Here is a 17670-nt window from a genome sequence, read left to right on the forward strand (position 1 = left end):
GCTCATCTTTCACACTTCCAGTAATATAAAATATTTAATATTTAGGAAATTATTACCTAACTGGCTTAGCATCTATATTTTATTAGTTGTTGGATACAACTAGCAGAGACATTTAGAAATAAATAATCCAAACAAAGATCCACAACATATTTTGGCATGTCCACTCATGCTTTATGAACCGCCTGCATTCTCTGACAATATATTGAATTTGTATGATGTGACCAAAGCCACTCATGTTGTCTATCCTGATTTTCAAGAGGCATCTGATAAAGTTCCACACAACATGAAGAAGTCCATGGACAGCCGTAAAAGTTTATAGAGATATTCTGTGGAAAAATCCTTAGTATTTCATTTCTTTGAAAAAGGCTGTTTTATTATGCATTTTTGTTGTTCATTTAAATATAAAAATTTCTTATGTTCTATAATCTTTATCTAACCACTTTTTCTGCTATGCGCTGACTATATATTTGACTTTAATTGAAAGGGATGGTTTATATGCACCCTGAGAAGACTGTAGACTGAGGAGGAATTTCAGCTTTGAAAACCGAGATCTAGAGCTGACATGTGCACCGGTTAGAACCCACTTAGGGTGAGAAGAGTTTGAGAAGACAGCTGTCATCTCCAAATGCACAGTCCAGGAAAGGTTTGGACCACTGGTGAAGCAAGACATGCCAAATAGGCTTCTTGTGAAACCACTGTGGCTAGCCATGCTCCAAATCTAAGTTGCAGAAGGCATGTAGAAAAGACTGACAAAGCAGATATAATTCCCTTTAGTAGCCTTGAATCTCTTGGTGTCTGCATCATCAAAGCATAAAAGGAAGGGTATGCGGGGTTACATTTTGAAAAAGAAAATCCAATAGGAAACCAGTTGATGCAACACCCATATGACTGATCATTTGAAACCTTTGGAAACAGGTTTTACCATATCCCCTGGCATTCCGGAATCCTGAACTATCCACTGCCTCAGCCTTTTTAGTCTAAGGTGTGCATTCTCCAGTCCTTCATCATCCAAGGAATGGCAGACTTCACACTCTTCTAATCATTCTTCCTTTGGCAGCTCCAGGAAATATGAACATAAGAAAATTTGTTTAATACTGTACATGTATCAGGGTATTAATTGAAAAAAAAAAAAAAAAAGGGACCTACTGTAATTAGTTACATATGGTATCTAATTGTTCTGTATAATGCAGGAGTGTAGCAGGGATTTTTAAAATGGACTGGCCAAGGGGTATCCAAGCTCAATTATGGGATGGTCCGAGAAAACCTCCTTTGGAGGGTCTGCAGTTAATCCCGTGGAATCTGGGATAGGTGTAATTCAAGGGCGGTTAGTGCCACACTTCTGGCTGTGCCGTTGGTATTATGGCAGTTGATGTTTTTAAAAATGTTTGACATGTCAATATGTATCATTATGTGTAAAAAGAAACAATCATATTAGTCTTAAATTGTTCCATAATGCTATGGCAGTTGTTATGCATGAATATAATTAAGTCTGCCTTCTTATTCCAGATTTATTATGCTGAAGAATTATAGTTGGCTGGATCAACTGGAGGCTATCGTTACAGTGGTGTAAAAGGCGTGTAATTACTGATTCACATTTTTCAGTAATGAGTTATTCCTGGAAAATAATGAAGAGAGTAATGAATAGGCCTTTGCTCTCCCATGGCTTCATGATCTTAAAAGGTAAGAGCAGATTCATGGTGTTAAGGAATGAATAACAGTACAAATTGTTTTTCATTTGGGGGTGGGGGAAAGGCGTAAAGTATCTATTATATAAGCTATCATAAAAAATATTCTGGTAGCCTAGTGCAGAGGAGAGCTTTAAAAAGGATGTTCTTCATTAATGTAGAAGCCTCTGACTGATGGGTCAAAGGGTCAGAGGTATGAGTTCACCCAAGGGTCACTGGTAGACATCAAGAATGGCATCCGGTCCTAAAGTGCTACATGCTCCAAACCAAAAATCCTCTACCCAGGGGCAACGCTTAAGTCCTTATCGAGAAAAGGGAAACACAATGTAAAAAAAAAAAAAAAAAAAAAAAAAAAAAAAAAACTATTACATTTCACAAGTGCACCAGTAATCAGTGGTTACAAACCTTCATCCTACCTCTCCTTATGTGAACCCAGTTGAAGTCAAAGAAGGGCAGAAAAAGCATACAGTATCTCATACCATATCTTTCTCTGTCTTTCCGTGGTACAGTACTGTATATAATTTAATAATTTTTTTTTTCTTCCAATACAGTATTTTCTCCTTTCCTAAGCAGCATTCTCAATATTTCTGCTGAACCAAGCACAAACCTTACACTTTCTTGTCATGATAATTTCCTACCATATACGATAGAATATTGTAAACATTTTTTTCTGTGCTTGCACTAGCCATACCCTTATATTTCAGAGAATGTGTATCAAGAACGAATAATCCCAAGAATGGCTGCATCCTCCTACTGCCAAATACGAAATATCTCTACCTCATGGTTTATGCTAACTGAACAGGCAGACAAAGTTCCAACAAAGTCTCCAGAAACACCTTTACTTAAGCAGCTGCAAGCTCGAATAAAATTTACAGGTTGTACAGTACTATACTTTCGTAGTATAAGAAGTATTCTGAAATACATCAAGTAGTAGTAATCTTACAACTATTTTCCATTATGTTTTCATTTAAAAAAATATAATTCATATTAGTAACACTTGCTGGATGCAGAGAAAAGCCATTTTTAAAGTAAGAAAGTATTGTTATAGAGGTATGTGAGAGAGGGGGGTGCGCTGGGAGAAGGGCAGTGAAATGGTGGGGGACAGCGACATGGAGGCGATTTGTTTGTGGCCACCCCTTACGGGATTAAGGCGTCTGGCAATAGACAGTTAGATAGACAGAATTTTTACTACCTGTACTTAATACATATTTATCAATAATTTTGTAATAATGGTTAATCTTTTATATGCCAAAAGCACCAGTTCTTCAAAAGAATTCTTTAGCACTCAAAACTTTGTAAGAACAACATGACACCAGTTCACAGGTAGTATGGCATCAGAACAGTGGTACCTATTAAACCCTGTAATCCTCATTCTTACCAGCAGCAAGATCATAAGTTGTAGGGAAATTTAAAGTTTTGAGCTGTACAGAGTACATGTTGTCAATATAATAACCCAACCCTAATTCCTCCACAAAGAAGAAAAAATATCCACAAAAGTGGGAAAGCAGTCAGACAACATGCCCAAAATGTGCCACAGAGTCATACCCAGATCACGCAAGCTTTTGAAATCTTGGTTCCGTTTTATGAGCAAAAACCATCTTCACATTTTTTTTTTCCTCTTATAGATTTGCTTCACATGAATCTGAGGTGTAGGGTTACTCTGTGAATTACACTTTAAAAAGGAAGTGCAGTCCTTTTGTGCATTTTCATACATACTCCATCCATCAGTTTTGATCCCTGGTCAGTTGCTTGCCTCACTTTCCGTACTTCACTTTCTCACATTCATTTAATTCCCCTTTTTTTATGGTTTACTACACTTCCTTCAACGTTTAATTTCACTTGCATAGCCTATATCCTTTTCACCACCCATGTTATGGCCATTTTCTTTGATTGTACTGAACTATGTATCTAAACACACTTTTCATCTAGCTACCCTTTTGTCAGTGGACTTCCTTACTCGATATCTTTCATGAATCTCTGTGCTTCTTATTCTGTCCGACATATTCGACCCACACATATTCCTACTGTATGCAGTCTCATTTTTACTGTTCCTTTCTTGACCTTTCAAACTCATGCCATACCAAAGTCTCACATCCATATATTAATGATACAAACACACATTTATTGAATCTTCACACAGCCTCCACACTTGATCCTCTTTTTTATCAAGGCCCTCATCTTGAGTTACTTACTCCCAAAATCATGAACAGATTTACCTCTCTTTTTTTCCTTTTACTGCACTAAAATACTTTTCCACTGGCTCAGCTTTCTTTCCTTTCACAACCACATCACTAATTTCTTTCTCAGCAATTTATCATTTTACTCATATGAACATTTACTTTCAAACCATGCTGCTCATAGACATTCACAAAACTCTGGACTAATAGGCAAAGACTCTGTTCAGCATTATAAAGTAGCATAGCATTATCCTGATACATCATACCTGAAATACTTCAACCTTCAGAATTCATAAAGAGCTTCATTCCCCATTTCATAGCTCTAGTTTTGAGTTTTCTTATAATCTCATCCCTTTTTTAACAACCAGGGTGAAATTACAACATGGATATTAAGCTACATAATCAGTACTGTAGTCCATCAACCCTTTACTGTGCATATCTTAGAAATTGCAGAATTCAGCAACTTTCTATCCATGCTGTTTATAAGTAAGGCATTCTTTAATACCTAACAATGACTGTATCAAATGGTTCTTCCTGATCTGTAAATGTTACAAACAGTAAACTCTCAGTTATCCGTGGTTGCAGTATCCAGCTCAGTGCAATATCCGGTGCTGCTGGCTTGGCTCTATTAAGGCAGTATCCAGCACTGAAATGGGATGTACCATAACTGGTGGTTTTATGTAATGTCTGGTGTTGAAGTGTATCAACCGGCTCATAATTGGTAGCCAGCAGGCACTGTATTACTGTACAGTACTACCATTATTTTACTGTCCTGTTATTTTATGCTTAATTTTCATCTTTTATTCATGGGAAAGGTGTTAGGATAGAGGGTCGAGATAGATATTAACACAGTATCCGGCTCAATGCTGACTGTTGTGCCAATGGGGAGGTTCTATGCAATATCTGGCATTTCACATTATTCAGTATTGGGTGTTGCTGAAGTACAACGAAATATTGAGGGCTTACTGTATTACAATTCTTCCTGTGTGGTTTTTCCTCTGTCTGCTTAATGCATATATTTGAAACATATATCCATCCCTAACCACATTGGTTCTTAACCCCTGGTTTGTGACCGAGAATTGGGTTGGCAAGCCATCTGAATAGGTTGCCAAGGGGGTGTGAGCTATCACTGTTACTGTCATTGTCATCATCATCATCATATTCATTGTCATCATCATCAACTGTCATTGACATCATCATCATCATATTCACTGTCATCATCATCAACTGTCATTGACATCATCATCATCATATTCATTGTCATCATCATCATGTGATGCAGGTATGACATATGACTGTTATGTTACAAACATTAGGCACTACAAGCAGTGACTGCGATTAGCTGCCATGTCATATACAGTATATAGGGAAATTCATTATTGAGAATGATGAATTGGTTCAATCACTGAATAAAAATTTGTAGTACATTAAATGATATTTGGTACCAGTTCAGTTTTGTGCATGAACTTTAACCTTTTTAGGCTGAGAGAGGTTGAAGTGTGGATTCATTTACTGATGCTAGTTTATTACTTTCTCACATAGAGCTAACCAATATTGATGAATATACTGTACAAGAGCCTTTTCTCTAGGTGTGAGCGGTATAATTTTTCCTTTCAGGACCACTCACTGTGCATGAATACATGAAGGAAGTTCTCATAAATCCTATTGCTGGCTATTACTCAGCTGGTCAGGACATGTTTGGAACCCATGGAGACTACATCACGTCACCTGAGATTTGTCAGATGTTTGGTGAGGTAAGATTTTGTTGTTACTACAGGTACTGCATTGGATGGATGGATAGTTAAGTTAACAATGTTCTGTGCAAAGTCTGATGTTTGAAAAATATGTGAGCAATATGCAGTCATCCAACAGCTATCTATTACCACCTTACACATTAGTACATAAAATCTTCCACAGTTCATGTCAGTTTACCTTGTCACATGCTTCGTCCATATCCACAGATGCCATAAATTCCTTGTAATCCTTCTCACAAGCCATCTCCACAATCTGTATCATTGCAGATATTTGATGCACACACCCTGTTCCACTCCTGAAGCCACCCTGATCATCACTCACTAAGCTTTCTGATATATTCCTCACTTCCCTCTGATGATGTTTCCATATTCCTGTCCAAGAACACTCAAGAGACTTCTGCCATGATAATTTTAGCATTTACTTCTCTCACCTTTATTCTTGTGTAGGGGTACAATCACAGCCTTTTTCCACGCTGGTAAAGTTTCACTTACCCATGCCTTGTTACTTATCTCTGACAAACACTTCATGCTACTCCCTCCTGTATGCTTTTATAATCTCTGTATACACTTCATCAACACCAGCTGCACTCCCATTCTTCAGTTATGCCACAGCATTCTTCACTTCAGCCAGTGTCACATAAGAGTATATGTTTCTACATGGATTTAAGCATCTCCATTATACGGTACATTTCAGCTAATTGGTGTGTGGATATTCAGTGAGTGGTACAAGCTGGGATCACCCAAACCACTACAGCTGGTTGAGTTTGGACCTGGCCGGGGAACCCTCATGCACGATGTCCTTCGGGTCAGTACTGTATTATTATTTGGTCATAAATTTTTCCATATGGAAAAATGGAAATTTCAGTGGGTGGTAGGTGGGGTGCCCATCATCCATTCACTGATTGTAGTGCTGCCTTATGGTCTCTACACTGTGACAAGCCGAATGGTTTCCTGTAACCCAGGAAACCATTCACTACACTGGGTGGTAACTATGTAACCAAATTATGACGTCTGGTGGTTTAGTGGGTAACTATGGCACTCCAATCGGACTGACCCTGTGTAGGTTTATATCTGTGAGGTGGTTAGGGTTTATTGCTCATGTAATGCCACTCAGGGATGACTAAGGCTGGTCACTCTCATCTTAAATGTCAGGACCAACTTGCCTAGCCCCGGGCTCCTACGCTCCTCATGAGGCAACACAGGATTAGTATGAATGAATGAATGAATAATATTTAAACAAGTCTGCTCTCAATATGGTATGTGTTTTTGCAGGTTTTAAAGCAGCTTGGCCTGTCTGGGGACAATCTGTGTGTGCAATTTGTGGAGTTATCTGATGAACTAAGCAACAAGCAGGAGGAGAGACTTTGTGGCTGTATAAAATCAAACAATGGTGAGGAAAACCCTCTTGCATTGTAGAATATAATCATTGACATAACCTCATTTTATGGCATAATTATTGGCATAATATGGGGTAAACTGTTACTGTGTTATAAACTGATTGGTAGGATTCAGCAGTAGGTTAACAACATTAGGTGTATAGGACATTCAAGTGTTTAAATATCAAGGCTCCATCTCACACACCAAAAACATGGACATGGCATTCTTTCTAGGACTGTCACTCAGCATTACCTGAGGAATCAAATAATTTTGCTGACTACCAAGTTAACTCTGTCGGATACGTTTATGTGATGCTACAGAATGTGGTGAAAGCTTATGGCATATCAGATAGAGCTAGGATTCTGGGGGCTTGCTTGAATGATGAGTGAATGGAAGCATGGCCCATTGGATTGGACAGACTTGGGCTGTCTGGACATTGCTACTCCTCACCCAGCCCTAGGATGGGAAGGGAGGTCCAGATGATGATGACGACTACCAAGTTTTATCTCTTTAGTGGAAAAGAATCTATTTAGGTTCAGTATTTTATTCTGGATACCACCTGATTATTTTACTTGGCTGGGGAGGTGCTAATGAGGAGCCAACACATGGTGGTGCTGTGCACCCTGGGTGGGCAGCTGCAGCATCCACCCAGGAACCAAATCTCCTCATATTTCCCTGCACCTCACCCCAGGGAAGAGCCTTGGTCTGACCCTGGTGAGGGGTTGTCTGCCACACGGGGGTGCCAGTTCCCTGCATGGTTTATGTGCTATATTGTACTTTCAGGATGGCCTCACAGAAGCTGTTGCTTACCAGTACTTGATGGGTCTGCTTAGCCAGACTGACCTGGGTTAAGCACAACAGCATCGATAAGGCAAGCCCTTGCCCTCAGAGGAGTATAAAAAAGGGTGCCACCCTTGTCATGTCTCCATACATATCCATCTCTTTCTCATTCAGTGGGCTATTTCCCTGTTTTGTATATAAAGGAAACTATAATGTTTGTACTCTTTTTATTCTGAAATGTTACCAAGTGTTTAACATGTTACTCTGCACATATGTGATTGATTACTCTCATTTTAAAAGTCAGTACTGAATACTGTAGCCTGGCCCCAGGGCCATATTCTCCTGATGGGGCAATAAAAGACTGGATAATGATCATGGTGATGACCATAATGCTGTTTTTCCTGTTTTGTGCTTAACACATTCTGTGAAAATTAGTTAAGCTTTCACTTACCGGTCCTGTAGTATATTTCCTTCGGCAGATGCATGCCAGGATGAACTATTCTACAAAATGAGCACCACAATTGATGGGTCCCCTGTGTATTGGCACCGACACCTCTCCACCATCCCACGATCCTTTTCCGTGTACCTAGCCCATGAATTCTTTGATGTCTTGCCCATCCACAAGTTTAGACGAACAGAGGAAGGATGGCGGGAGGTTCTGATTGACATGGATGAGGAAGATGGACCACACCACCTTAGATACATATTGTCCAGGGCACCCACGCCTGCCACAAAAATCTTCATTCAGGTACTGTACATTGAATACATTGTACAATACAGTGAAATGTGTTAAACTTTAAACTTATGGTATATCAAGCTTGATACAAAATTTGGATCTTTATCATCTCAACCCTACTTCCCACTTCGGAAAACAAATGAGCAGGATCCAGCAACACAAAAGGGAAAACACAAAGGGTGGGGAACTATCAAACAGCATGCCCTGTGAAATTGGCTTCACAGTCATTGATAGATCATTCAAGCCTTCAGAGTTTTACTTTGATTTCACAAGCTAAAACCATCTACACATACTATTATGTATTTTTGTAAGATAGGCTTCACAGTTACCCATGTGATATTATCATTCCATGGAATACCAAGTTAAATAAAGAGGGCTGCCCTTGTAAACACCTTCATGCATACTTCATCCATCTATCACAATCATTTGTGTATTGAATTCATCATCATCATAAACCAGTCCTTGTTTCCCACCTCAGAGTGGGGTAAGGTAGGGTCCAGAGAGTCAGAAAAATGTAATGGAAAGAAATACTATCCAAGATTTGCCCAGTTGAATGGGCCACACTCTCATCCACTCATCATTTGAGCTCCTGGAATTTGATTTCACCTGATATGTCCACTTTTTTTTTCCCCATGTAACATCACACTCACCCATCTGACAGAGTCAGTCCAATGACTGTCAAGTTAAAAAGGGGTGTCAAACCCTGGTAATACACACTTCTATACAAAGTTCATTCAACCAGCTCAATCCGTTGTCAGTTGCCTAACCTTACCAGCTTCCATACGTCTCTTCCTCACACTTTTATTATGATATCTATCCACCATCTTCTTGGCCTACCATGCATTCTCCCAACTCTGAATTTGCTCAAATATACCATTTTCACCACTCAGTTCACACCCATTCTTTCCACATGTCCATACCATCTAAGTGCTCTGCAACTCTGATATCCACAGACTTCCATACTCTGCATCTTTCATGTATCACATTATTTCTTATCTGCATTCTACACACATTCCTCAACAACCCCATCCCCACTGCTCTTTCACTCGACTTTCCTGCCACACCATAGTATTGCACCCAGATGTTAGCAAAAACATTAAAAATCTTTCTTGCAAGCCTCTCTCAGCTACCACACTCAGACCTCTTATCAAGGCATTCATAGTACCAGTCACTTTCCTTCCCACTGCCACTTAGTTTTCTGCTTCTTTTCCTCACTTACGTCTCTTTTCTGTCACTGCTATGAGGTACTGTTTCTTTTATTCCTTACCGTTCTTTCTCACATATTCCAGTTACCATGGCCATCCAACATCATTTTTGCTCCAACTCCCAAATTCACTCACATACAGTACCCTCTTCACAACTCTGTTGATATCCATTCTGTCTATATACGGTAACCATACCATCTAAACACACTCTTCCTTTCACCTTATCTTACTCTGCATCTTTCATAATCTCATGCGTCTTATTCTGTTCAGTCAACATCACTCTTATTCTGTATAGTGTACTAATAGTTTTCAGGGTGTCTGCATAACCAGGCAGAAGAACCACTCAGCTATGTCAGTGTTGCTCGATGAAGGCAGTTCATATGCTACGAGTGAAAATATGTCACTGTTTTCAGTTATGCACTTAATATCTTTTTGCTTTCAGTTTTCAAAGACTATTTCTTAGTCCTATGTACCGTCTTGTATCAGTTATAAATGTTCCAACATGCTTGCATGCATCGGCCTTGATCACCTAATGGCAGCCCTCCACTCTGCTTGATCTTTGACAGCCTCCATGTTTAGTTCCTCATCCCTGAGGTCACACTCTATGACCATATCTCAGGCCTTTTTTTGATCTGCCTCTTGCAACCCAACCCCTAACATTCACATTTCTCACCCTCAGCACCCAACTGTCATCCTCCATCCTCTCAACAAGCCTAAACCATCTCAATCTACCCTTCGTCGTCGCAAAACCAACACATTCAAGTCGCATCGTTTCTCAACTCTTCAATCACAGTCCTAGCCCCCCAGGTCTCGTATTAAAAAATGCTGTACACATCCCTCTAATCCCTGTCATTTCTTGTGTGCCAGTAAACACTCAGGTCCTTGCAGGCTTAATACACATGAATTTGTAAAAGCAGTCAACCAGGTTATACCTCCCTCTTATTATTGAAATATGGCAGAGGAGTTGCTAAGCCAATAATTTTTCTCAAATTTATCATTCTGTATTTCAAATATGTGCTGGGATGCTGTGCCCTAGGAACATCTTACACGTGAGGTAACTTTTGTAGGATGTAAAAGTACTGTATAGTGTTAATCTCTGCCACTCAGAGACATCTTGTTATGTTGTATTTTGGTTAATGCTTGACAGTTTTAGTCATAGGAGACGTTTTCATGCTGAAGGAGTTAGACACAATCTTGACTATCCCCATCAGCCTGAGGATAATTGGAGTCACCTTAGAAAAGAGTTCCAAGGCTTAACCCCTTCCATCCAGTGATGTATATTCATTGTTATTCTTCCTACCTTCAGACAGTTTTATTCATCTTACAGATGTCTGATTGTGAAGCAGTTAATGAAGACTGTTCCAAACTCTATCACTACTTACTGTTTGCTCAGAATTAACAAAATTATGCAGAGGTAGCATGAAGGGAAAAAAATCAAATTGAAGGAGTTCATGAGATGTGAAATGACCTATCAGGGAAATTTATGTTTACCATATTTTCATTTTGTATCACTCTGTATGTTACATTATGTGTTATGATGCTTAAAATGTGCTTTATGTTTTCTAGCCTGATGAGACTCGCAGTGAAGTGGAAGTGAGCCCTGAGGCAGCTGTTTTATGCAGGGAGCTGGCTACTAGAATTGAGGAAGATGGTGGATATGCCCTCATCATGGACTATGGTCATGATAGCAAAGTATCCAATACCTTCAGAGTTAGTACACTGGGTATACTTTGTCCTGGAATAGCAAGCTGTTACAGTACTCTTGGGGTATCAATGACTGTACTGTTAAAGAATAAAAAATCAATAACAGCTCTGGCATAACATGTCTAAGGATATTTTATATACAGTATGTTAGTACAAACACAATCTTTCTTATAAAAAAAAAAAAAAAAAAAAAAAAAAAAAAAAAATTGCTTTGAATGTCACTCTTCACTACTACCATCACTCAATAAATGGTATACATGTAGAAAGGTATTGTTGTCTACTTATATGGATCAGCCTAGATAACTCATAGCTGCTCTCCAAGATGCATGATCTACAACATCCCTGTGTAGTCACCTAACCCTGAAACGCTGCACAGTAGTTCATCCATTGTTTCCTTGGTCTGTGCTTATAATACGGTACCGTATTTTATCACTATCAAACAGTAAAATAACTGTTGTCATAAAACCATTAGTACTACTTGCTTAGTCATATGGTATAATTTATAAAACCTCTTTTAAATTCTTATAATCTCTTACAGAAGAGTGATGAAGTACAGTAAGCCCTTCATTTGTGGAAATCTTTTTTTCACATTTTTAGTCTGATTGATGAGGCAAATATACACCCAGGTAAACCCTTGTGTGGTCACCTTCGCTGCTTGTGAAGCACTGGAGGTAGAGAATACTGTATATCCAGAAATTCAAACACCCACATGGTGACATAATGCAAGCGTCATGGTTGGGACCTGGGTGGGAAAAAAGCCATCACATCCACCACACAAAGGTTGTGGCATCCCAATTTAAAGTGTACCATAATTATCCTAAAATATTCTGAACAGTACAGTTCTCAATGCCATTTTTTTTTTTTTTTTTAAGCTGTAACATGACAAAAACTTGAGTGATATGTGTAAACAGTAATACAGAAATGAGCCCTTCCAGCATCTGATCACTGCTTTCATGATGCCATCTCTGCCTTCCTGTGTCACTAATTTTTATTAAAAAAAGGTCATTATACATGCTGTATTATACTGTGGGAAAATATTCCTAAGAGGACCAAAATAGGGACTTCAGCTAAAATCTGGGATTTTCTCTTCCACATTAACAATAAAATAATGGCTCTTATTGAGCAGTTTTTACAGTTTTAATTGCCATTTGTAGTTTATTCTTTCCTCTTCCTTCTGCCTGTGGGTGACTCTACACTAAGTGACAAGCCAAATGGTTTCCTGTACACCAGGAAACCATTTACTACACTGGGTGGTAACCATATAACCAAATTTTGGCACCTGGTGGTTTAGTGGGTAATTATTGTGCTCCAATCGGTTTGAGCCGGTGAAGGTTTATATCCAAGGAGTGACTGGGGTTTATTGCTCACGTAATGCCTCTCAGGGATGAGAGGTTGGCTACTCTTATCTTAAATGTCGGGACCAACTGCCTAGCCCTGGGCTTCTATGCTCCTCACGGGGCAGTGTAGGATTGGATGATGGATGGATAGTTTTCATGACTTACTAGTGACACAAACAGATTGCCTTCTGTACTGGCTTCCTTAGTAGCTGGGATATTCATGGACTTGCAAAAATTTCATGATATGTAAATATTAGTGGGTATCATAATAGCATGTAACACTGTGAACCAGGCGGGATTTTGGCATTTTTTTCATGTGCATGGTGTGGAAGGAAAACTACAATGAGTAATAGAATTTATTGCATCATTTCCCAGGGATTCAAGAATCATGCTCTGCATGACCCCTTGAGCGAACCAGGGACTGCTGATCTCACTGCTGATGTTGACTTTGTGTTTCTGAAGGAAAATGTGCAAGACAAGTTGGTGACTTACGGCCCTGTCACACAGTCCTCATTTCTCACCAACATGGGTATTGAGCTCAGACTAGCGGTAAGGAGCAATGGATTTCTTCCCCTTTCATGTTCAGCCCAATGCCAATCCATTTTTATTCACTTTGCAGTTATTTGACTTAAGTGTTATTTCCTTCTACATAATTAATTGATTTTGTAAACTTTCCATGGAGTCTTTAGCTACCATTTAAGTTTAATTTCCTTGCATTAGAAGGATATACAGTATATTTTTTTTCTGTTAGCTGTCATGAGTAGGATGTTGCCCCTATTTCATCATTTGACTACCGGTATGTCATTTACGGAAAAAGAAATAGGGACACACCACCTATCATCAGGATACATCATAAGCAGAATATTTGAAGAACTGTTGATATTTAAAGCACAGTACTCATGTATACCTCATACCTTGGTAACTTCTCTGTAGTACACAGTAACTGTAATTTATATTATGATATATCATTTAGACACTTATTGTTAAAAGTTCAGAAATAATACAGTACTGTACCTTTATTTAATTTCTTTCAGAATCTCCTAAAGCACTGCAAGCCTGAAGACAGAAAGTCTTTAATATCTGGGTTCAAGATGTTGACTGATCCTCAACAGATGGGACAAAGGTTTAAATTCTTAGCACTGTTTCCAGGAGTAGTGAAAGATTTCCTGATTAAATATCCTCCTGGGGGATTTTATAGGGATACTGACTAATTTGTCACCATCATCATCATCATCCAGACCACCTCTCCCACCCTAGGGCTGGGTGAGGAGTAGCAATGTCCAGACAGCTAAAGTTTGCCCAACTCCATGAGTCATGCTTCCATGCACTCATCATTCAAGCCCTTGAAACCCTGGCTCCATCAGATAGGCCAAAAAAAATTTCACCACATAATGTAGTTTCACACACATATCTATCTGATAGAGTCAGTCCGAACGCTGTTGCATTAATAAGGGGTGCCAAATCCCTGGTTATGCGATTCTCTACACAAAATTCATCCAGCCGGCTCAGTCTCTTGTCAGTCCTTTAGCCTCACCACCTTCCATACCTCTCTTCCTCACACACTCATCCACCACATCTCTCCACCTTCTTCTTGGCCTACCATGCCTCCTCCCTCCTTCAGATTCGCTCAGATATACCTTTCTTCACCATTTCATTCTCTCCACGCGACCAAACCATCTCAGTACACTCTCTTTGATTCTGGTGTCCACAGACTTCCCCACTCAGCATCTTTCACGAATCACGTTAATTCCTTATCATAAATATTAACCCATTAGCACCCAGAGTTCCTGTGTGAAGGATTTTACTGAAAGGGCACTGAGTGTACTGTCCTCTGCCCATCGGCTCATAGCTGCGAAGCTCATAAATCCCTACCCCGGGGTTTCCTTCTTTTTCCAGTTTTGAAAATGTCCAGTGCTGTCCTTTATAGAGGACACTGGGCACAAATGGGTTAAAGAAACAGATAAGTTTGCAAGTGTTTATAAAAATGTAAATAAAATATTGTATACCAGAAGTAAAATTAATAGAATAATTGAAAGTCTTTGGCCTTTTCATTTTGATACATTTTTGTGAGACTGGTAGTTATGATAACATGCACACACATCATCTAATCCACTGTTGCCCCATGAGAAGTGTAGTAGACCGGGGTTAGGCAGGTTGGTCCTGACATTTAAGATGACAGTGATCAGCCTCACTCATCCCTGAGTGGCATTTCATGAGCAATGAATCCTAACCACACCATGGATATAATCCTGCACCAGCACAATCCATTTGGAGCACCTCAATTGCCCACTATACCACGAGGTGCCATAATCTGGTTATTTGGTTAACATCCAGCATAGTAAATGGTTTACTCGTATACAGGAAACCATTTGGCTTGTCACTCAGTGTAGAGTCACTCGTAGATATAGGGAAGAGGAAAGAAAGAGTGAAAGCAAGACAGAAGAGGAAGGATGGAAGAGAGGAAGTGGAAGTCATCCGAGAACAACACTACATAGAATGAGTGGATGGTGAGCGTCCCCACCTACCACCAAGTTATTATAAAATGTATGAAATATAAAATACCTTGTACTAATTAAGCAATTTTTGAGACTCATGAAGATGTGGACCAAGAAATTATACTGACAATAAGGTGCAAGAGTATACCAAAATGGTGTTGTTATGTAAAGAGAATAACGAAAAGGGTATGCTGTAAGTGTAAAAGTTTGGAGTTAACAGCTGTGGAAGATCAGTAAATGATGGATGAATAGGTTCAGAGATTACCCGTTAAAATGTATAGAAGTTATGAAAGCTGCTGAACTGACAAATGACTGAAATGGATGGATGATGGATGAATACATATCGACAAGTGCTGCACCCTTTTTTTTAACTTCATAAGTGACAGAATGGTCCTATCCCACAAACGTATTTAAAGTGCATTTAATAGAAAAGAAAAATGTTGAACGTTTTTCCTTGTGAAATGAATAAATGAATGAGACAGAGTCAAGATTTCACCAGCATCATCCCTCTGACCTTTTTCTCACCTAAAGATGGGGTATGGTAGGATTTGGAATAGGGAGAAAGTTTGAAAGTGGGACAACTATCAATGAAATGTCCAGTGATATGAGCCACACAATTAGTCACACACGAAGCCCCTGGAAACCTCGTTCTGTTTTACATGTCGGACATCCATGCATACTTCTTTTGCACTTTTTCTTGCAGACCAATGACCAATGAAAGTGCAATTGCAGAAGGAAAGAGATGCAAAACTGCAGCAAAAACAGTGAGGTTGAAGAGAGTCAGTACGAAAGGGAAGGAAGATGATGAAAAGAAAAAATCTTTGCCACCCTTTGCCTCCATCTTGTTCAGAACAGCTTTAAGTGAGAGCCCTTCTCCCCACTCCCTCATTACACACACACACACACACACACACACACACAATGATCGTGTGTGGCCTGCGTGCGCGCGCGCACTTGCTTGATCGTTTCATGGTCTCATTACCTATTTACAAAACAAATTAGATAGCCAATAAACTCTCCGTTTTCTTTGACAAATATTACATAGAAAACTGAAAGAAACGAGTAATTAAAAGAAATAATAATCTATCCATCTATCTATCTATAGCCCGACGCCCTAATCCCGCAATGGGTGGCCGCAGCCAAAACGCCTCCAAGTCGCTCTGTCATCCATCATTTGACTACCCTCCCCCCAACTCACTCCCCCCTCCCTCATATACCTCTCAACTCCGTCCCTCCACCTCATCCTCGGTCGTCTCCTCCCTCTACCTCCCTCCACCTCACCTACATACAGCCTCTTAGTCAGTCTTTCATTCTTCATTCTCTCCACATAATAATAATAATAATAATAATAATAATAATACAGTAGTGAGTAAATCAAGGCAGTTTAAAGCAGGCGTAACGACGGTATAGGAAACGAGATAGCCTACTGTCCAGTGTACAGTAAGTTACAGTGTGTCCAGTTAATCCCCTTAATTTAGTCAAGGGACGCCCCGTATTACTTTTAGGGTGGTGGGAATACCCATCATCCACTCACTCGATGCTGTGCTGCCACCAGGTAACTCTAAACTACTGTGACAAGTCATACTGGTTTCCTGAAACCCAGGAAACCATTTATTACGCTGGGTGGTAACCATATACCTAAATGACGCCTGGTGGTCTAGTGGATGAACAATCGGATGGAGCCTGCAAAGGATTCCATATGAGGGGGGAGGGGTCGCTTATGTAATGCCACTCAGGGAAAAGTGAGGTTTGTCACCCTTGCCTTAACTGCCTAGGCCTGGGCCCCTATGCTTCTTAAAAAAAAAGAAAGAAAAAAAAAAAAGATTGGATAATGGATGATGAATGAATGACCTCCGGATAATTTTATTCAGCATTAGAGACCCCTCGGACTTGTGAAATATACAGTAGAATAACTGAGGCTAAGGAGACAGGTGGGTAAACGGTTTTGACAGCTTTTTTCTAAATAGGAAGTTTTGGGGAAAAGTAACAGATGAATCATTGGGATGAATCTTGAAACAAGGTTGTATTAGGTCGTTACGTGACTTTTGAGTGAGACACAACTCTTATTCAACTAATTTTAGTACTTTTCACTTGGATTCAACGAGTTAAGAAAAAAAAAAATACTTCTATCAATTTCTTCCACGTCCCTACCCTTGGCACCAAACACTAAAACAATGCCATTTTTTTTTTTTTTTTTTTTTTTTTTGCAACAACTGTCCACCATTCTTTATTTCTAACCCATCACTACGAGGGAAGAGGGGGAGGGGGGAGTCTCTTCAGCCGACTAAATCGCTGGCAATTTCAGGTATAAAGCGAAAAACTATATATGGGATTAAGAGATATCGTTTCTAAATCTGATAAAATTTAGAATGCCGTAGTCTGACTGTAGGCTTCACTTGTGGACATGAAACTCTGTCAGT

The 17670-nt window shown here is 39.5% G+C and overlaps 1 protein-coding gene across 2 annotated transcripts; it reads left to right on the forward strand.

The window, feature by feature from the left end:
- The first annotated feature begins 1549 nt into the window (after positions 1 to 1549).
- LOC145414689 (protein arginine methyltransferase NDUFAF7, mitochondrial) lies at positions 1550 to 14516 on the forward strand. 2 transcript variants are annotated; one of them, XM_080284207.1, is made up of 9 exons: positions 1550 to 1680; positions 2390 to 2560; positions 5480 to 5616; positions 6311 to 6421; positions 6889 to 7006; positions 8253 to 8521; positions 11281 to 11424; positions 13131 to 13304; positions 13790 to 14516. In XM_080284207.1, exons 1-9 carry the CDS (start codon positions 1605 to 1607, stop codon positions 13964 to 13966), a joined length of 1377 nt encoding a protein of 458 aa, XP_080140333.1. In that variant the 5' UTR covers positions 1550 to 1604; the 3' UTR covers positions 13967 to 14516. The 2 variants fall into 2 exon arrangements, with proteins under 2 accessions (XP_080140333.1, XP_080140334.1); XM_080284208.1 differs by having other exon boundaries at positions 5546 to 5616.
- The last annotated feature ends 3154 nt before the right edge of the window (positions 14517 to 17670 follow it).

The sequence above is a fragment of the Coenobita brevimanus genome, chromosome 100, assembly GCF_032717465.1.
Source record: "Coenobita brevimanus isolate Jiangsu-jjx chromosome 100, ASM3271746v2, whole genome shotgun sequence".
Classification (NCBI taxonomy): Eukaryota; Metazoa; Arthropoda; class Malacostraca; order Decapoda; family Coenobitidae; genus Coenobita; species Coenobita brevimanus.